Below are 22,050 nucleotides of genomic sequence, written 5' to 3' on the forward strand. Positions count from 1 at the left end.
TGGGATCTCAGCTGATGCTCTTATGCTGGCATAATTTTGTAATCTTCCTTTCCTTAGGCTATGAGTAAGGTTGCAAAAAAGACCATGCTATTTTTATGATTGTTGTTGTTAGAGAAAAAGAATTTTGTGCAAGTCCGCAAGCTGTAAAACAAACAGCATGGCTCGAGAGCACAGTTCTGGCTCGGCGTTGGGGGTGGGGGGCAACCACTGTGGAAGGATAAGACACTGACCTTGTTTTCATTCCGTCAAGCAGTTGAGGCTGTCATTTGATGTTCCCACATTTTAAAACTGGAGGTGCTTTTTTTTGCTTGTTTTATTTCTTAAGATTCGCCTTTATCAGTTAGAGAAGAGGAGAGAACCTCTACAAAGAGTAACAAGGAGTGAAGGAAAGAGCAGCACTAGAGGTGCTAAACATTTAAATTTCATGGAAATGTTTCTGGCTGTTTTATCAATATTTAACCGTAAGTCCTTAGGTGACATCTCCAGTTGTGGGTGATTGTATTTATAGCAAACTGGAATACAGGAAATGCGTTCCAAAATCAAAGAGGAATAATTTTTGGATTATTGTTTCTTCATTCTTTTGTTAAACAATCATCAGTGATAAATGAGAGTCCCTGCCTGTTAGCAGCTCATGGCCTAGGATCAGAAATAGACAAAGGAGTGGGGTAAGTTTTGTGTGACTGGATTTGCTGGTTGTAGATGAAATCCAAAGATGAGCCACTTAATGCTCCCCCAGGGGGGAATGTGTCAGGAAAGCCCAGCTTGGGGAAGCTAAAAGTGAGTTTTACAAGATGAGTAGAAGTCACTGTGGCCAAGAAGCAGGTTCCAGAGAGGATAGCATTCAAATAAATATGAAGAAAGTAAGAGGGCTTACTGTGTTTAAGGTAGGAAAGAAATAGAACAAAACTCCTGTGAATGTATGTGGTGCACAAGATGGAATCACTCACATCCAGCAGTGTGGAGTTGTATAAGTTCTTTATATATTTTGGGTATTAACCCCTTATCAGATATATCATTTTCAAATATTTTCTCCCATTTGGTGGTTTGTTTTTTTGTTTTGTTTATGGTTTCCTTTGCTGTGCAAAAACTTTTATTTTGATGTAGTCCCAATAGTTTATTTTTGCTTTTGTTTCCCTTGCCTCCGGAGATGTATCTAGAAAAATGTGCTATGGCTGTCAAAGAAATTACTGCATGGGTTCTCTTCTAGGATTTTTATCATTTCAGGTCTCTTGTTTAGGTCTTTAATCCATTTTGAGTTGCTTTTTGTGTATGCTGTTAAAAGTTGTCCAGTTTTATTCTTTTGCATGTAGCTGCCCAGCTTTCCCAACACAATTTGTTGAAAAGACTATCTTTCCCCCATTGTATATTGTTGCCTCCTTTGTCATAGATTAATTGACATTATATATGTGCATTATCTCTGGGGTGTCTATCCTGTTCCATTGACCTAGGTGTCTATTTTTGTGCCAGTACCATACTGTTTCGATTACTACAGATTTGTAGTATATCTTGAAATGTGGGATTGTGATATATCCAGACTTGTTCTTCTTTCTTAAGATTGCTTTGGCTACCTGGAGTTTGCTGTAGTTCCATACAAATTTTATGTTATTTGTTCCAGTTTTGTGAAAAATGATGTTGGTACTTTGATAGGGATTGCATTAAATGTGTAGACTGCTTTAGGTAATATGGACATTTTGGTAATATTAATTCTTCCAGTCCATCAGCATGGAATATCTTTCCATTTGTTTGTGTCATCTTCAATTTCTTTCATTAGGATTTTATAGTTTTCAGAGTACAAGGTCTTTCACCTCTTTGGTTAAGTTTATTACTGGGTAGTTTATTCTTTTTGGTGCAATTGTTAACAGTGTTGTTTTTAAAATTTCTCTTTCTGTGACGTTGTTTGTATATAGAAACACCACCAATTCCTGGGTATTAATTTTGCGTCTTGCCACTTTACTGTTTTTGTTTATTACTTCTAGTAGTTTTTTGGTGGAATTGTTAAGATTTTCTATGTATCAGGGCACTTGAGTGGCTCAGTTCATTAAGCATCTGGTGCTTGATCTCAGCTCAGGTCATGATCTCATGGTTTGTGGGACTGAGTTCCACATCATGCTCTGCATCGACAGCACAGAGCCTGCTTGAGATTCTCTCTGCTCCTCCCCTACTTTCTCTCTCTCTCTCTCTCAAAATAAATACATTTTAAAAATAATTAAAAAAAGACTTTTTTTTTACATATAGTATCATGTCACCTACAAATAGCGACAGTTTAACTTTGCAATATGAATACCTCTTATTTCTTTTTCTTGACTGACTGCTGTGGCTAGGACTTCTAGGACTACACTGAATAAAAGTTAAATGCCAGTTGTTATTACTGTTGTTGCTATTGCCTATTGAATGCTGAGTGCAAGGTCTATCTTTCCTTCAACTTCATGTCCCCCAAAGTCCTTGTCTAGTGTCTGTACATAATAGTCTATCAAGAAATAATTGTTGAATTGAGCTGAATTGAAATGGTATAACATAGAAGCACCAAATGAAGTTTCTGAAAGAGGTGAAGAAGAATTCATGCATGCTTAATATACAACTTCAAGTAGTCACACAGTAAAGGTCAAATGTCCCAAAGGTGACATTTGGGAATGAAAGGAAAAGAGCTATGGTATAAAGTAAAATGGAAGGTAACTCCTAAAAGTAAAGAAAGAAAACTGACCCAAGAGAAGGAGCCTAAGAAGGAGTCCTCACAGATACCTGGGGCTTTCAAGAGGAAGTTAGTAATCTGACATTTTTCCTTCTTGTCTCAAGTTTTTATCAAGATATAACATCAAGAATCATCTAATAGATTGTCACTGCAAGAAAAAAACTATCAAGCATAAACTTTATAAAAAGAATTATATATTGCCTAGAATGGAAACCTGATCTTAACACCTAATTTCAAATATTATTCAACTGGTATCATGATTCTTGTCTTAATTTTTTGTGGTAATTTAATTTTTTCTGAATGCAAGATATGTTAATCTTTATATACAAACAAAAATTAAAATAATTGCCTTTCCATCTTCAAACTAAACTTCTCCAACAGAGAAATAAGATAATCATATTTATTATTAACAGAACATAAATATAAATCAACAAATGGAGCACAACCTTAAGTGGAAATTCTTTTGGTGCACTGGATTTAGATTTGGGGGCATTAATTTGCATGTTGCGAAGGAGCTATTTAGCATAGATCTAGCTACAGTAGTTCAGCAGCATGGGAATCTAACTGAAGATGGCATCAAAGAGGGGAAAGACTTCTTTGAACACGAGATAAATTCAGCAGCTCTCAAGCATTTTACTTTCCAAATAAACCTCCCAAACCTGCAATGTGCTGTGGCTCACTCTGTCTCCGATGGCTGCAAACTATATGCAGTACCATACTGCATGGTGTTCACAGCACAAGGGTGCCAGGCAGAGAGAAGAAGAATCTCTAAGGAAGAGGGATCTTTTTCTCATCTGCACAAATGCATGAAGTAAACATCACTGCTATGTCCCATGTCTTTCCATCAGAAGAAAAAAAATTCCCAAGTACACAAATCAAGGCCTACTTTCTTACTACCGAAGATTTGCATGTCCTTTTCCCAGCATCTCTGGTGATGTTTAATTCTTGGAAGGCTGACTGGAAAATGAGGATCGACATAGATACATACATTTATGTGTTCCTGAACTTCCCTACCCTTGTCTGTGGTTCTCTTTGGTGTTTATTATTTATCCTTTGAATGGTGGCTTTTCAGAAGCTTTGAATCTGCCTGAGAGCATAAAAACACTATCTCTCTGGTGCATTTCATGCCTCTTCAGCATCTCCCACAAAAAAACCATGCGGTGCTTTTTCTGCTCAGTCGGGGGGGGGGGGGCTTGTTGGAGCTGTTCTCTACTCAGCTTGGAGAAAGGCCAGGGTGAGACTAGCAAGCATACATGGTAGAATTCCGCTGATTTTCAAAGAGTCAACACCCACAGCTTTGCTTGCTTTGATTACCACCAAAACGAAAGAGACAGAGTTGTTGCTTCATTGCTTTCCAGCCAGGATTAAACCCATATGAAGCTGTCTTTTCCCATCCTTATTTTGAGTTGCTCAGTGGAAGAACAAAAAAATATTTCTCTGCCTCTTGTTTACATGCTGGTCTATAGTTTGTATTTGAATATGAGCTTTGGCATATTATGAAACCTAGCATAACCACCCAGCTAGAAAATGATAGCTGACATAAATCAGGCAGCTCCCATGTAAAACAGATTTGTAAAATCTGCTTTATATTTCCTAATGTACCACAGAAAGGATAACAAAACTTTGGAAATTTAAAAACAGAGAGAAATTATTTAAGGACTTCATTGGAAAATAAGTACAAAGAGCAATAAACAAAATCCATCATATAAAGAAGCTTGAATTGAACTGAAAAGATGCCAACTTCAATTATTTCTCTGGCCATAAGAAATATCAGGAAGTAGGATTCAGAAACCTGAGACTCACCTCCCCCCTTGCCTACCCCACCATATACACACAAACAGAAATAATACTGAAATAAAAATAAAAAGATGCTGCTCAACAGAGACAGGGACAACATATACACATTTTTATAAAAAATAATTCTAATAATTATGATTAATAATATGCAGAATGATCTCCAAAAGAGACTAGGAATCAAAGCTAACCATAACTCAAAGCTTCAGCATTTAAAAGTCTATACCAGGCCAGGTGTGAAAAATACTAGGAAGGAATCTATTTGCTAAATTCTCCACTTAGTCCCTTAGAGAGTGCAGTGTTCTGTAGAATTGTCATGGAAATGAAAAGAGATCTGAAGTATCATTAAATTGTATATAAATGCCCTTTCCCCAGGTCAGATGGTCTCAAGCTCTCACCACTCACATTTAGAGGGTGCAAGCCTCCTCTCCATGCTGCAAGCCTCCTCTCCATAATCACAGGGGAAATTATAAGCTTCTTTTCCAAGACTTCCAAATCCTTCACGATCTGTCCCAAACCATCTTCCTAGTTTTACATCAGCACCCTCATTCTCACATCCTCTATGCTGCAGCTTTCCCCAGTGTCAATGTATTTTTCCCCTTCTTCCTCAGTAGTAAGAAGTATTTAAGAACTTGGAGTCTAGAGTTAGACAAAGGCCAACCCTGCCACACACCCAGAATGTGACCATTGACAAATCACTTCATTTATTAATGAATACACAGATTCAGCACCACTTACTGAGCCTCTAGTGCCAGCTTTGTGTTGCGTGTTGGGGATAAAGTAAAGAGGAGTATAAAGTTCAAGGACGTTATTCTCATTGATGAAGACAGAAAATATCTGATTAGTGTCACAGTGAAAAATAAAGCAGGGTAAGGATTCAGAGTGAAGTGGGAGCAGAGAGGTGAGTGCGTTGTGTTTTCCACAGCTGGTCAAGAAGGCTTTTCTGAGAAGATGACATTTGTTCAGAGACCTGAATTGAGGTCTGGAAGTGAGGCATGCCAATATCTGGGAGACAGTGTCCCAGACAGGGAGATCAGCAAGGAGCATTCTTGGTGCATTCAAGGAGCAGCAAAGAGGGAGAAGGGTGGCTGTAGAATGACGGATTCAAGAGAGAGTGGTAGGTAATGATGTCACAGGAGTTGAGAGCAAAATCACGCAGGATCTTGAAAGCTGTGCTAAGAACCTTAGGTTTTAATGCAAGTGAGACGGGAAGCTGTTGGAAAGTTTGTTCAGAGCACTGACATTATCTGATTTGTGTTTTTGAAAGATCGCAAAGAGACCAGGTGTAAGGCAATGGCAGCAGCAGAGAGACCGGAGTCTGCAAAAGTCTGAGAGAGACGAGAATAGCTTTGATTGGAGATTGGAGCCATGCTGGAGGAGATGTGACCGAATGACCTCTGTGTCATCTTTGGGAATTACTCCACACTGCCGTTATATCCTTGATCAAATGAAGTCATTGGGAGGATTATATGAGCATTAGTATACAGTGCTTGGGGTAGTTCTTGGCATGGCTGAAATGGTTAAACAAAAAGACAAGTGTTATTTCTGCCAGAAGGCTCAACAAAAATGTCACCTCTTGAAAGGCTCCCTCACCCCTGACTTCCACCCATCTTTATAGTCAGCCTAATCCCTCTCTCCACTTCCTTTGCATTACATATTGTATACACCATCATAATAGTGTTTTTCATAGTGTGTGTCCTCATACTTTTCTTATGCTTTTGTTTTCTCAGCTATGATGTTAGCTTGATGAAGAGGGTGACTGTGCCTTATTCTTGGCCCCTCAGTGCCTAACATAGCACCTGACACATCAGAGACACTAAATATATGCTTGTTGAATGAATAAATGAACTTAAATTCTACTTGCTCTGCATTTTTTAACTTACTCTAATCTGTACCTCCACTTAGTATTTTTACCAGTCATGTCACTTAACATGTATCACTTAAACTTTATGATTTTGTATGCAAAATTATTGATTTTTTTGTATCCATATCTTGTTTCCAAATAGACCATAAAATCTTATGGAATAAGAATTGTTATCTTTTATTCTTTGTATGTCTCAGAGTATTATGTATTATGGTCAACTATCATTGTACTGTTAAGAGAAAAGCTTAATGAATAAATGCACAAGTGGACTTCAGGATCATTGGAGAGAAGGCTCATTATACATTTTTGAGGGACTAAGTAAGTGATGATGTCAGAATATAATTACTAGTGTTTTACAGAAAGCAGAGAGAACCCACGAACACTAGCCAGAGAGATTTTGGAATGCTCTCAGAATGACGAGGGAAAGTAGGAATCCCAATATCATTTCAACACTCAAGACTGTTCATCAAAACTTAGCTTATGCCTGCTTATTAAAGGGAAGAATAGAAGGAGTCTGATTCTAGAATCAGATGTGGGCTCTAGTGTTTTCCAGAAACTGACACTGGAATAGTTAGGCAAAATGATGAAAGATATAAAGAATTCAATGGGATGTCATTATACTGTCTAGATGAGTTATGACCCAAATACAGGAAGAATATAACAAACAGAGAGGAGCTCCTTCAAGTTCCTATATACAGGAACTTAGATATTTGACAAAGCTCTTATACATGGGAAGACATTTAAATATCTCACCTGGCAAACGATGCAAAATCCTATCAAGGAACAACAGCCTGGAGTTGGGGGTGGTGGTGCATTCAGGTCTCTGTTAGTGGACAAAAGATTTAGGTATGTATAACTTGAACTTGAAGCACACAAGTGGTAAGACCAACCCTGTTGGAGAATGTATTCATTTTTTAAATTGATTTCTAACAAATCACCACAAACTTAGCAAGTTAAAGCAAAACAAATTTATTATCTGGCAGTTCCTAAGGGGGACTCTGGATGTGGGTTAGCTGGATCTTCTGCTCAGAGTTTTATCAGACTGAAATCAAGACTGAAATCAAGGTGTCATCCAGGGCTATGACCTCCTTTCAGACTTGAAGGTCCCTTTCCAAGGCCAGCAGGAGAGTACTCTCACTGCTTCTGGCTTCTTTTGAGGCTCACCTGATTAAATCAGACCTGCTTGGGAAATTCCCCCCCTTTGATTAACTTAAATTCATTCCATCTGGAAATTCGTCACATCTGGGAAATTCCTTTTGCCATGTAATGTAACAATTGTAAGAGTAATAACTCCTCATATTCACAAATTCTACCCACACCCAAGGGGAGGTGGTTATACAGGTTGTGCACACTAGGGGGCAGAAATCTTAAAGGTCATCTTGGAATGCTGTCTACCACAGAGAGAACTGACTTAGGTAAATAGATCTCAATGTGTCCCAACAGACACATTGTCCCAACAGATAAGGGTCCAGTCATGTCCTGTTGATAATTCTGGTATTTAAGAAACCCCAGAAAATTGAGAAGGCATCTCCTAAAATTACTTTAGGAAAGTAACATCAAAATTAATGGGGAGATAGCATTGTGTCCTTATCTTTTAATGATAGCAAAATTTTGTTTTATGAATAAGAAAACCAAAATATAAAAGCATTAAAATATTTGTCTTTAGGAATCTGTGCTTATTTCGAAGTTTAATTATTTGTACTGTTCAAGAAAATTAGACCTATTAGAATAAGAGGTAAACCTTATAATTCCAAGTTAAAATGAGTAATTGATTCATTGCTTTAGACTTAACATTTCAGATTGAAATTTCATTTGAAACATTTAAGAGAAACTGAAGTTCACCATATCTAAAAACTTAATTTATTAGATTTATAAGAATTAATTAAGTTATTGGAAAGATTGTTAAGTCACACAATGTACTTAAAAGGAAATAAAAATATATCACATTAATAAATGTGGCTGGATATTCAAAGAATTTAATTAAGTTGTAAAGTATTCCTTCAAATTATTAAACTTGCTAGATTGATAAGTTTCTTAATTCAATTTATAAACTAGCATATAAGCTTAAGAAAAACAAGGGTTTCAAATTAATTGAATACTAATTTTGCACCAAAATAATCTTGAATAGCTCTTTTCTAGGCACAAAAATTGATTTCAATAACGTGAAAATACACACAACAAGTTTCAGTTCTGCTATGATTTTTGTCAAGTCACTTAACTTCTCTTAGCCTCAGTTCCTCATCTGCAAAACGAGGACGTGGGTCATCTTGTTAACTTGCAGAGTTGCTATAAAGAGTAAATGAGATATTTTGCATAAAGTGGTCGGCACATGGTAAGCTCTCAATATTGAGAGTCTAAGGGGAAAAAAATATGATTTTTCTCCTAAATATAAAGGCAAAGGTTTTGTTTAGTCTATCCATACCAGGGACCTTTAAAGTTTAATCCTCCATATACCTTCTTAGATAACAATTAGTTTGTTATTTTACCAATAACGTTTGGAGGATTAATTTTAATGCCCAAGGCAATACAGTTACTTGTGTGAAACCCCAGAGGCGGTTGACCACACCCTTCAAATCTTCACCAGAAAGTCAATGTAGGAAAGTAATAGCAAACCAGTGTCCCATTTCAGTTTTTAAAATTGGAGGCACAGAGGACAAAAAGTAAGTATCAGGCTCCAGGGACTTTATGCAACCAGTGTTTCTGTGCCAGTATCTGGGGCCAAATTACTGGAATGGGATATAAACTCTAGGGGAAGGGGGAAGTTAGTATTCCCTCTAGGCTAATAGTCGCCTGGTGAAATGTTGCCGTATTTGTGTCAGAAGGAACAGAGGAATGCAGTGCTGTCTGGGCAGAGTGCAAACAGAAAATCCAGAGGAGAGTTGACACAATCACTCTACATGACTTAGAATGTATTGTAGTTGATACAGACCAATCCACTGTTACTGCATTCCCATATTTAGGGGCTAAACATGCTATTTCAAGGGGGGGAAAGCATAAAATTAATTATTCTGAGCACTTATAAAAATCTTCAAATATGTCTAATCTCTTGGGAAAAAAAGGGAATGATTTTTGATGTGTAGGGGAGGAAAATTTTTTTCTTTTACCCTTCTAGGTTCCTTTGGCTGGTCTATTAATTAAATTGACATAGGAAAACTTAGCAGGAGAAAGACAAATTTAATTGCATATGGGAGTGCCATAACAATATGAGACCCCCAGACAGTCAGGCAACTAAGGCTTATTGACATCTTGAGCTAAGAAGAGGGTAGGTGTCTGAGACTTCAAAGGGGAGAAAGACAATTCACAGGAAAATGGGAAGAGCAAATGTGTGGTAAACAGATGTTTGCCATGCAAAGTAAAGATAATAGGACACAGAAAGTTTACCATACCTGTCCCATATTCCTTGTAGTTTCATCTGGTGATTTGTTCTCTTCTGGGACAAGGCCCTCTATCTAAATTCTTTTAGGCAGCTAAGGGGATGGTAAAAACTCTTCCTTGAGTCTTTTGGGACATCATTGACTACAGCTCAAAGAATCTACCTGACTATGTAGCACATTTTGGGGAGGCTTGTTGTGAACCCCTTCAGATGATAACTCCAGGGGGAGAACAAACACAAATACAGAAAGGTACATCTGTGAGAGAGAGACAGGCAGAGAGACAGAGAGATGGGAGGAGTAGAGGAACAGAGAGAGACAGTCTCAGAAAAAGAAAGCAGAGAGAGAACAGATTCCAAGAGAAACTGAGAGAAGACACACAGAGAAAACAAACACAAAGAGGTGATACTAAAATAGAGAGGCCTCACACTGAGAGCTGATGAGACAAAAAGAATCTGAAAAATACATATATATATAATTTTCAAGGCCCCAAGAAAGCAGTCAGAGGACCAGGGAAGGAAAAAGAAAGAAAGGAAGATAACACAGGGCAACATTCAATTTAGTCAATATTTATTGAGTGCCCATGGGGAACATGGCAACCTCCTGGAACTTAAGTGGAAATAAATTCAATTTTCTCCTGTTCTGAAGGGTGGGGAGGTTCAAGTCTATGGAATTGCCTTGGGGCGGAGGAGGTATAAATACGGACAGGTCCATATTGTGCTTTGCTTCTAGATGGCTGGCCCAGCAATTCTGTGCCTTCTGGGGTGACCTGAAACTTTCTCTTCTCCCAGTTCCACGAAGGAAAAACAAATATTTAAGGAGAAACAAAGATGAAAGCATTATATTGTTGGTTTTCTTTTATACTTGTGATATCAGGTCTAAACAAGTGTTACTTAGTAGTAACACCATATTTGCTAGTTAAACATAAAAATCTAGAATCTATATATTTAAAAAGAGAAATGTTAAAAATTATTTAAAAAGACTGAATCAGAGGCCACTTTCATTAGTCTCCCTCCTTACCATGTCCTGACATATATGATAATGTGAAGTATTTTTTTTTATAAAATTTTTTTTCAATGTTTTCATTTATTTTTGAGACAATATGAGACAGAGCACAAGCAGGGGACGGGCAGAGAGAGAGAGAGAGAGACACAGAATCTGAAGCAGGCTCCAGATTCTGAGCTGTCAGCACAGAGCCTGACACGAGCTCGAACTCATGGACTGTGAGATAATGACCTGAGCCGAAGTCAGACGCTTAACCGACTGAGCCACCCAGGTGGCCCTGTGAAGTATTTTTAAAGCAAATTTCTCTTTATTTCAAACATCTCAGCCTAGAAAATATTTCTTAGGAATATCAGAATACACAGACACATATCTGATCGAAATGTCTCCAAAAGACCTGTGGAGAGGGAAATGTCTGTCACATGACTCATGGTATCCATCACACAAAAATAAACCAGAGGTTTAAGAGACATACTACTATTCCTGGCAGTGGGTTCTATAAAATAGACTTTCAAGGAAAAGACACAGTCATCAAAACTCATTATACCTTATCAGCAAACCCACACCCATTCAGACTAACCCATCTGAAAAACCTAAAAAACAAAACAAAACAAAACATGCGGCAGAACAATTTATGGGACTATTAGCTTACCTTTATTCTTCCTATATTTTCCTACCTCACAGCTAAACATTTGTTATTTCTTAGCCTCTGGTATTTTTTCACAGTGGAAAACAGAAGATGCTTAAAGTAAAGGGCTCTTTGTGATGTGAACTGAGAGCTTGTTCAAGAAATTATGCTACTATTACCCTGAAGATGACAGTAGACAGGATTTTGAGAAACTCAGGAAGAGGTCAAAGTCAAGACCCACACATTGTTCAGTAGCAAAAATAGCATTTCAGGGAGGTGGCCCATGGCAGTAGGAATGTCTCTTCGGTGTACCACGAGAGTGGCACCCTGGGCACCAGATTCCAAACTTCCAAACTCCAAAGATGCCCTTTGATGCCTCAAATGTGAGATGGAGCAAAAGAATGGCCAGATCAGAAGGATTGGATTCTAGTCTGGAACAGTGAAGATCACACTGGGACTCAGTAAGTAGACAAATGACTGTATCTCAGATGATGTAGTACTAACTAAAACTAACTCTAGGACCACACAGCACAGCTTCATGGTATGGTGTGTTCCAGTAGTGACTCGAATTGAATTTTCTTTTTTTTTTTTAATTTTTTTTAACGTTTATTTATTTTTGAGACAGAGAGAGACAGAGCATGAATGGGGGAGGGGCAGAGAGAGGGAGACACAGAATCCGAAACAGGCTCCAGGCTCTGAGCTGTCAGCACAGAGCCCGACGTGGGGCTGGAACTCATGGACCGCGAGATCATGACCTGAGCCGAAGCCGGCCGCTCAACCCACTGAGCCACCCAGGCGCCCCTGAATTTTCTACCACCCTGGCAAAACAAGCTTAGAGAACAATTTGGGTTAATTTTATAAAAATAAACAAATGAGGTATTTTATATGTATCTGTATTTGTGATCTGGGTGTCATACCTGCCATGCAAACTTTGGCATCACATAGAACTAGGGCTGGGTAACCCTTGGGCACTTTACTCAATTTCTCCAAGTCTCAGTTTTCTCCATCTGTAAAATGGAGATAAAAGTAGAACTTAATTTATAAATTACTATAAGCAGTGAGGATTAAGTGCACATAAGGTTCAGTGCCTGGAACATAATAAGTATTCAATAATGGTTGCTATTTTTATTCAGTTTGAAAAATGAGTCCATCAGAAGTGAGACACAAAGCTTTCAGCCATTGTACAAACACAACTATTGCAAAGAGGGAAGCACCATCGGTTAGGCACACTGTTCACAAGATGGAAACAAGTTATTAATAGTTCTTCAAGAGAAATACACTATCCCTTGCTGGAAAAACAATATGAACACATGGCCAAGAAAAACAACCATTCCTCACAACTTTACCAACATGAGGCCATACCCACTCATAGCAGCATGTCCAATAAACTTCAAACCCATGGAAAAGAACAATCGAAGCAATTCAAAATACTTAATATGGCAATGGCTTTTCAAAAGTCAACTGCTACCCTTCTCCTCTTCATTTTTCCCCTCCCTTCCTCCAACACAACCACATCAGAGGCTACAGATATTTATAATTCTCTGAGTGACTAACTGTGACAAACTTTTAGCAAGAAGGCTGTGGAACTTGATAGAAGTATCTTAATATGACAGGTATACTTCTCCAATGGAACATGGGAGTAGAGAGCATATTTAATTTTTGATAAACTAAAATAGCACCTTAAAAATTGATTGACTCCACACAGGGACTTAAGAGTAGAGCCAGTTTCAGGTCAGATAAGGCTCCAGCTACTAGGTAATCAGGTGTGCGTTTATGTTAGAAATCTTAGCTTGACCTCACTGTCTATTCATTTTTGCATGCCTCTATCCTGCCCAGATCATTTGGAACTAATCACTCGTCTCCGGTCTGTGACTTAATGGGCCCTGGTGGAAAAACCATTACTTCACAGTTCAAAAAATATTTATTGAGCTTTTGTAGGATGAGGGAGGATCAGGACCAGTGGCAGACATACGATTGCAAAGGCAGGTTGGGCAACTGCACAGGGCTTTGAACAATATGCTAAAAAGAGGTGATGTGAATAGAGTTGTTCCTTAGACATACCTGATGAGGTAAGGAGAACACATGTATGTGAGAGAGCATGGAGGATAAAAAGGTAACTAGAAATCCAATAAGCTATTCAGAACAGAGACACTGAGGCAGAAATAAGCGCAACCACCTTCGTCCTGTTGCCAGGGTGAAATAAAAAAGTCCAAGTTTGAGTTCTGGTGCCTTCACAAAGGGCCCTGTCTTGGAGTCTCAGCCTATGGGAACACCTTAAGTACTGCCAGTCTGACTGAGCTGCTAGTGCCCTCTAGTGGTGGCCCACATGATGGCCATAAGCTTGTGAACCATCCAATTCCTGGCCCATTTCCCAAGTACCCACCACCATGTGCTGGCTTCTGTGACAGCTGCTGGAGCCACAGATCTTCAAGACATTGGTTTTCCACTGAAGAAGCTCAAAGTTTACGATGTGAGACACAGAGATGAACACATCAGAATCATAGTGCATAGTCAGGGCAAAAAAAAAAAATGTGGAATCACAAACTGCATAAAACAGAGTTCCTACAGAAGAGAGATGATTAACTTTTGGGTCTGGGGGCTTTGATGGTGGTTTGATATCTGGGTTGGCAGTGACAAAGGCCTCCTGGAAGATGTGATTGGGCTCTGAAAAATTAGTAGGACTTCATTAGGCAATTAATATGAGATGAGTTTTCTAGGAACAGAGATCAACAGGGGTTACTTAGAGAACTGCGAGTAATTGTAATTAGGAACATCGAATGGGAATACAGTTAGATAGATTTTCTACTGGCCCATTCTGAGGGAAACTAAATGGTACTCAGTGTTTCCCAAACTGTTCCATTCAACAAACATTTATTAAGCATCTTCTGTAGGCAATGGATTCAATATTATTCTAGTCCTAAGGATGCTTACAGTCAAGCATTAAGACAAATTCAGACAGAAATATGAAGGGATAGTTTCTATAAAGAGCAAATTATACACAAGTAGCAGTTGGTAGCAAAGAACAGAAGGATTTATATTGAAAGAGGCAATCAAGGAAGCCTTTCCAAAGTAGGAAACACGACGTGAGCATGAAATGAAAGAACACACAAGCAGGAATTTGCCAGATGGTAGTCCATGGGGAGGTTGTTTCTGGAATGTGTGATGCACTGGCTGAATGTCTTCCTGCCTCTCTGGTCATGTTTGCTTTACTTCCCTGGCTCCCCTTCTTCTCGCCTTGCTGTGACCAATCCCTCAAGGTTCTGTGCTCAGCACTCAGCTCTTTGCTTTGTTCTTTCTCAATGACTTTATTCGCACCCATGGCGTCCACTGTGAACTTCAAACATTTTATTTAATGGAGACCCCACATTACTGAGTGCATTCCTTTTTACCTAGAAAGTCAGACTATCCCTAATGACATGAGCTGCAAATGGAATCCACCATCTTGAATGTCTGAGATCCTCTCCCTTGGTTGGTTGTCCCATCCACTCTTTAGTTGTCTGGTGTAAGTCAAGAACCTTGAAAAGACCTTACTTTTTTCTTTTCTCTCCCCAACATCCAGTGCCTTTCCAAGCTCTGCAGAATTCATATATCCTTTTCTTTTTGTGTCCACTATTACTGCCTTATATTAGTCCCATAATCTCTTACCTGGCTGATTGCAGTGGTCTCCTAATCGGTCTTTCTGCTTCTAGCTTACCCCTCAGTTTATCTGCTTCACGATATTTCTAATAAGCAAGTCTGATCTTGTATTATATACCATCCACTCCTCCTGCTTACGATGCTTCCGTGTTTCCTACAGCCTTCAGAATCAGGTCTCAGCTCCTTAGGGTGGTAGACAAACCTCTCCTTCTAACCTCTTTAGCACCATTTGCTGTTCTCTGCTTCAAGGAATTTTCCAGGAATTCCAAACTTATTGTAGGCCCTCCTAAACATCATGTTATTTCATACTTTCCTGCCTTGAAAAGCTGTCATCTAGAGTGGTCTCCCCATCATGTTTCCCACATGGAAAACTCCAATTTAATCCCCCCAAACTCAGTTTCATGTCACTTCCCCTCATTGAGCCTTTCCTGGACCCTCCCTTTTTGATAGATAACCACTTTCTTCTTTGGGCTACTACCTGGACCATGTGTGTGCGTATATTATGATGTCGTTTTGTGACCATCTGTTTACCTGTCTGTGTTCCTTGCTTCAGGCTGAAGCAGCAGTACAGCAGGGTAATTAAGAAACTGGAACTGAATCCTAGCTCTGCCACTTATCAGAGTGAATTTAGTCTTGTGAAATTGTTTTCAGGTTAATGTACCTCAAGTGCTTTGAACAGTGTCTGCCATAGAGTAAGTGTTATGCAAAAGTTTGCTTTAATTTTTTTTTAATTTTTAATTTTTATTTTTTTCAAGTGGCTGTCTGCCCAGTGTGGAGCCCAACAGGGAGCTTGAACTCACAACCCTGAGGTCAAGACCTGAGTTGAGATAAAGATTGGACACTTAAGCCACTCAGACATCTGAGCCACCCAGACACCCCTGCTCTGATTTTTGCCCATGAAACTATGTCTTATTCATCTCCATTTTCCTAAAGTCTAACACAGTATATGGGACAAATGTTTGTTGAGAGAAGGAATGACAATCTTTGGTTCTTTCCTTTTCCTTGCTCAATTATCTAATGAATCCCTAAGTCCTGCTGGGTTTTCCTTTACAATGTCTTCTGCATTTAATTTTCTTTCTGTAGTTACTATCAACATTCTTTCATTTATTCAACAGAAAGTTATCAGTAATCAACAGTTTAAAAGGCACAACTCTGCTGAGAATACTGCTTTGAACAAGACAAAGTCCCTCTGCTATGGAGTCCCTCTGCTTACATTCTAGCAGATGGTACAGACGCTAAATAATAGTACATTAATTATTTGATTGTAAGTGTGATATGTATCTTAACCTAGTGTCGAAGGTCAGAAAGTTTCCCTCAGAGAGGAAATTTCACTGATATATGAAAACCTAGAAGTAAATAGCTTAAGCATAAGGTGGTAGCAGCTGTGGTAGAGAGCATCCAGGCAAAAGAAACATCCTGTGGAAATCCCTGAGTCAGGAAGAAATTTGACACACATAGATTTTGAGTTCCTTATGTCTGGATTATTACTACAAATGCTACCTGATCTCTGTACAAGATGACCTTCCATACAGTTCTAGAATTACACTTTCTATCATGTTGATTCCCTGCTCAGAAAACTTCCATGATTTTCTGTTGCCTCCTGAATAACACATTAATTCCCCAGTTGTTTCTCATGACCCAGTGCAATATGGGCTCTAGTAATGGTCCAGTTTTTTGTCTCATAAGTCATCTACATTTATATTCAGCAATAACCATCATGAACTATTTGATAATCCTGCACATTCCTTATTTTTTGTTACTTTCCCACATTTATCCATGTTGTTATAGTCACTAAAATGCCTTTCTTTTCTATTCCTATCCATGCTTTTATTTCTACAAAACAATATTTACTTGTTCTTTGTGTGATATGCTTTGGTATTTTCTATTCTAGTCTATTTTATTCTATTTCAGTTTTTAAAACAATCAAGTAGTAACCTACCAAAGTGATTTCACAACCCACTAATGGATCTTAACCCACAGTTGAAAACTGCCCTAAATAGACTTAAAGATTTTTCCATGATTCTTGAATGAGGTTGGCTTTAGTAGATTCTAAGTTTTCTTCCAGCAGTAGAATCCTCTAACTCAGTTACATCTTGAATTTTGGGCACCTGTATTCTCTCAAGACGGCATGGTAAAATTCTGCATGAACACATGATGAATGGGGGAGCTAATCATACAGAGCCAAGGAACCCTGAAGATACTTGGCAGTGCATCTTAATTTGTAGGACATGTCACACTTTGCTTTTCCAATACTGGCAATGTTCTGAACTGAAATTGCTAATTGTATTGAGCTGTTCCAAATCATACACTGGGCAAAGATGAACATGGGGGAGAATTTCCAGTTGTAACTGAGAAAACAAACAAACAAAAGCCACCATTAGCAAGTAAATCCATGGCAATTAGATGCAACTGTAGTTCATATTATGTACTAAATATACTTTTGTGGATAGACTGCTCTATAACTGCCCAAGGGGAATACTTGAAGCTTTTGTAATAACCACTCCTGAAAGAATCTGTTTTTCTTTTTTTTTTTTAATTTTTTTTAACGTTTATTTATTTTTGAGACAGAGAGAGACATAGCATGAACAGGGGAGGGGCAGAGACAGAGGGAGACACAGAATCCAAAACAGGCTCCAGACTCTGAGCTGTCAGCACAGAGCCTGACGCGGGGCTCGAACTCACGGACCGTGAGATCATGACCTGAGCCGAAGTCGGACGCCCAACCGACCGAGCCACCCGGGAGCCCCAAGAATCTGTTTTTCAAAATCATTTTTATATCATGTTAACTTTCAGTATACAATTTCAGTTTTTCAGTATCTCTTCTATTTTAGATTTTGCAATGTCAACACCTGGATCAACCTGTCATCTTGTTAATGTTCTTCAAATCTTTGTCTCCAGCCCAGAGTACATTTGTGTTTCATTTTTTCTATATATCCTACTGCCAACTGGATGTGGCTATAATAATGACCCCCAAACACCCCAAACTCATCAATCTAAAATTGAATTCATTATCATCACCCTAAATCACACCCCTCCATCCCCCGCATCTTACTTTGATTAGAGAATGACAAACCATCTTTCCACTTAAGCGAGAGATCAGTGGCATCAGGCTTGACTTCTTCTTCAACTAACTTGCCATAATTCTTCCTGATGTTGCATCCTATATGCTTCTTAAATCTATCTACTTCTCTCCAACCTTCCTGCCTCTACTGATGTTCAAGTCTCCCAAATGGTCCTCCCGCCATCTTTCCTAACATATTTCACAAAGTGGCCATTGTCACATGTCATTCTCTAGCTGGAAACCATTCAGTTAACTATTATTCCATTTAGGAAAGATTCTAATGGAAAGTACCTAAAATTGCTTGCAAAGCCCCCCTGAACTGTCCTCTACCAACTGTTCTTGTCTTGTTTTCATTCTCCTTTTCTCTTCCTTCTCTATATCTCTCTGTCCATTCTTATTCTACCCACCAATTACTTTTAAAAAGTTCTTTATGTTTCAGATACTTTTGGGGGGGGGGTCTGCAACACTCCTTTTTTACTAGAGAGCTATTATTACTCTTCCCTCAAGCCACATCTTAGATATCCCATAGAAAACATTCCTGGAGTTTTCTAAGTCCAGGCTTTGGGGTCTTCCTGTCCTCCCTTAGTTCCCTATTGCTCACCATTATGCTATATTGAAATAACCTGTTCACTTCAGTCCAACATTGTGATCACAGAAATTATTCAGCATCATATCTCTATTGCCTAGTACATAACAGGTGTATGATTAATATTTCTAGAATGAACAAATATCTTCTGATTTACTCTCTGTCAAGTGGTAAAGAGACTCTCCTTTGGGAGGGCCCTGTGGTGTCAGCCATGCAGGTAACTTGGGAGATAAGTTTATGCAACCCTGGGATAAAGTATTGGAAAACTATTTTGATTGTAAATGATGACTTAAGTCATGACTTAGGTCATGATCTTTAAACAGTATCAGTAGCATAACTTACTTAAAGAAATGTCCATATATTTTATGTGTCTAACTTTACAAACTCAGGAATGGGTAAAAAGGGGAGGGTTATTTTTGGTTCCATAAAATCCCAGTATTTCAGGTAATCTCTTTTCTCTTTAAAAAATTTTTTTTAATTTTTTTTTTTTTTTTAAGAAAGAAAGAGAGAGCAGGGGAGGGGCAGAGAGAGGAGGAGACACAGAATCTGAAGCAGGTTCCAGGCTCCGAGCTGTCAGCACAGAGCCTGACGCGGGGCTCAAACACACAAGTGGTGAGATTATGACCTGAGCTGAAGTCAGATGCTCAAACGACTGAGCCACCCAGGTTCCCTCAGGTAATCTCTTTTCTTAGACAACTAAATTTTACTCCTTACCAGATTCATAATTCTCAGATCAATGGGGCTTTCACCAGTTTCATTCACTTATTCTCATTCATCTATTTCTCACTGATAGAATATCTACTAAGTGCCAGATACTGAAAATACTAAATGAGTGAGATTTCATCCCTTCCCTTAAGATCCCATCTATTCAGAGCTGGGAGGAAGGAGGAAGGAAACAGACATGGAAGCTGTTATAATATAGATGCCCTCCAAGCTCGTGCAAACTTGAACTTAGCCAAAGAATTCCACTGAGGCATTAAAAAAAATGTTAAGGATGAGAAAGTTTTGCTTTATGTAGGAAAAAAAAAAAACAAAATAAGTTTTATGAGTGGTAACTCTTCTGAGAGGAGAACATACTGCAAAGAGCAGATACCATAAGGGGAAGATATTTTTGCTTATGGAACTGGAAAGATTCTCATTGCATTAGTTCACATTTAGTCAATGCCATTTGAGTTTGTTACCCTTTTATTGAATTCCATTCATAACTGAAACACAAATAGTCTGACAAAGTCTAGACATTTTTTCAAAGACGTATAGGCAAAATATAGCCAATGTGATGAGAGTTTGTGCTTAGTTATGGGTGGTCAACACTTACATCTTTTGACAATTATTAAAATGTAAATGTCAATGGTGAGGCTGCTAATGCTGATACCAGAAGAGTGGGAAAGTATGCTAAAGGATTTTTGCAAAATTAAGAAAAATTTGAAATTAGCAAAACATTTCTGAACAGAATGGTTCGACAATTTTCACAAGCTAAGCATTCTTCAAAATACATTTCTGGGGCTCTTAGATAAATATTTAGAGCCTCGTTGAATCTCTTGCTATTTCTTTAACACACTTTGCTGTATGACATCTTATACCTTTGCTGTTCTTTCTGATTGGCACAGCCTTCAGCCTCTTAGATGCCTGTTATACTCAAATCTCATCTCTTTTGTGGAGCACCACAGCAGAATCAATAGAAATCTCTCAGGCTGAATTAATTCCTCCCCACTCATTTTGTGCCCACAGCATTTTGTGATTTGCCTTTCAAATTGCCCTTATTACATTATATTATCCTTGTTGGTAGATGTTTCTTGGTTTCCTAACAGACTGGGAGCTACTCATTAATTCCGCAGCCACAGGACCCAACAGTGTCTGATATACATTAAAGCTTCCATCTAGACAGGTTGAATGGCTGGATCATTCTAATATTTTTCTCCATCTCTTCTGTGTCACTGTAATATCAAGTTTCTCCAGTTTGGGCTAACTTCATGATGGATGTTATTAAAAATTTTGAATCTGGGGTGCTGGGGTGGCTCAGTCAGTTAAGCATCTGCCTTTGGCTCAAGTCATGATCTAATGGTTTGTGGGTTCTCTGTGGGCTCTCTGCTGTCAGTGCAGAGCCCGCTTCAGATCTTCTGTCTCCCTCTCTCTCTGCTCCTCCCCTGCTCACATGTGCTCTCACTCTCTCTCTCTCTCAATAAATAAATAAATATTAAAAAAAATTTTAAGTTCAGATCTCACAATTAAGATATGATGTTTTTTGTTTTGTTTTGTTTTGTTTTTTTTACTTTGACACAAATTTATCTTGGAAAAAGCAAGGGATTGTAGCTCTAAAACCCATCCCTGTCATTGACAGATTATGTGGTTTGGGACAATCAATTTTCTTGCCTTGGACATTACTAAATTATCTCTATATTCCCCATCTTCTCTAATTCTATGAATCTATATCCTTTTCTGAATTCACGCAAAATTAATTGTCTAGATCACACAATTGTGTATTTAATTAACAGTTTTTAACAGTTTTTATTGACCTTGACCTTGTTTCTTTGCTTTCCTTTTCCTTTAAAACACATAACCAAATTGAAGTTCTTTATTGTTTACTATAATGTTGTTAGGGCCCTGAAAGTCAGATGTACGTTCAATTCTTGACTATGTCACTTACAAAACTAACTTTATATTATAGGTGAGTTTAACAAGGCCAAGCCTCAGTTTCTACCTGTGTGAAATGAGAATAATAATACTAGTGCAGATTGTATAGTGATGCAAAAGTCTTAATAACACATACATGTTCACTGATGAGTTAATCACTAGCTTCTATTTTCTCCCATTACGTATAATGTTTTATCTGTTTCTTGCTGATTGCCAGATATTGTAAAATCTAATGCCAATATAATGCCAAGTAAATACAGTGCCAAGTGCAATTGCAAATCTTGTCGCAGACGCAAAGCTTCACGAAATCGGTTAAAATAAAGTCAATTTCTAAACACACATGTAAAGCCATTGACAAATAAATTGAAGAAAAGAAACTAATAAAAATATAACAGACTAGGCTTCTTAAAGATACTGAATGGCTGGGGCGCCTGGGTGGCGCAGTCTGTTAAGCGTCCGACTTCAGCCAGGTCACGATCTCGCGGTCCGTGAGTTCGAGCCCCGCGTCGGGCTCTGGGCTGATGGCTCGGAGCCTGGAGCCTGTTTCCGATTCTGTGTCTCCCTCTCTCTCTGCCGCTCCCCCGTTCATGCTCTGTCTCTTTCTGTCCCCAAAATGAATAAATGTTGAAAAAAAAAAAGATACTGAATGGAATATGGGAATAAATAGGTAAGTCTCTCTAGTATTTATCACAAAAAGTGACCATATTCATGATCATGCTCTAAAAAGTTTTAAAAGGACATTTTTATTGTGATTCATTTTTTTTTAATGCTCAAACTTATTTAGTTTC

General features: G+C 38.4%; 1 protein-coding gene and 1 long non-coding RNA gene across 9 annotated transcripts in view; one reads left to right on the forward strand and one right to left on the reverse strand.

The window, feature by feature from the left end:
* Positions 1–22,050, forward strand: part of PTGER3 (prostaglandin E receptor 3) — a 181,463-nt gene that overhangs the window by 148,456 nt on the left and 10,957 nt on the right. Inside the window, exon 3 of one of the 8 annotated variants that reach the window (XM_047085632.1) lies at positions 5,751–8,319. The exons of 5 other annotated variants lie outside the window; for them this stretch is intronic. In XM_047085632.1, coding sequence (XP_046941588.1) covers positions 5,751–5,963 — 213 coding nt within the window. In that variant the 3' untranslated portion in view covers positions 5,964–8,319. Of the gene's footprint in view, positions 1–5,750; positions 8,320–22,050 lie in introns of those variants that run through there. 2 more of the 8 variants (XM_047085637.1, XM_047085636.1) reach the window with 2 other exon arrangements.
* LOC124516346 (uncharacterized) overlaps positions 21,827–22,050 on the reverse strand; it is a 106,174-nt gene continuing 105,950 nt past the window's right edge. The window contains exon 5 of the long non-coding RNA XR_006963030.1: positions 21,827–21,864. This is a non-coding gene — a long non-coding RNA (uncharacterized LOC124516346). The remainder of the gene's footprint in view (positions 21,865–22,050) is intronic.

Source organism: Lynx rufus, unplaced genomic scaffold (genome assembly GCF_022079265.1).
Source record: "Lynx rufus isolate CCGP_SWC_20201006 ecotype Redwood Valley unplaced genomic scaffold, mLynRuf1.p SCAF_2, whole genome shotgun sequence".
In the NCBI taxonomy this organism is placed as follows: Eukaryota; Metazoa; Chordata; class Mammalia; order Carnivora; family Felidae; genus Lynx; species Lynx rufus.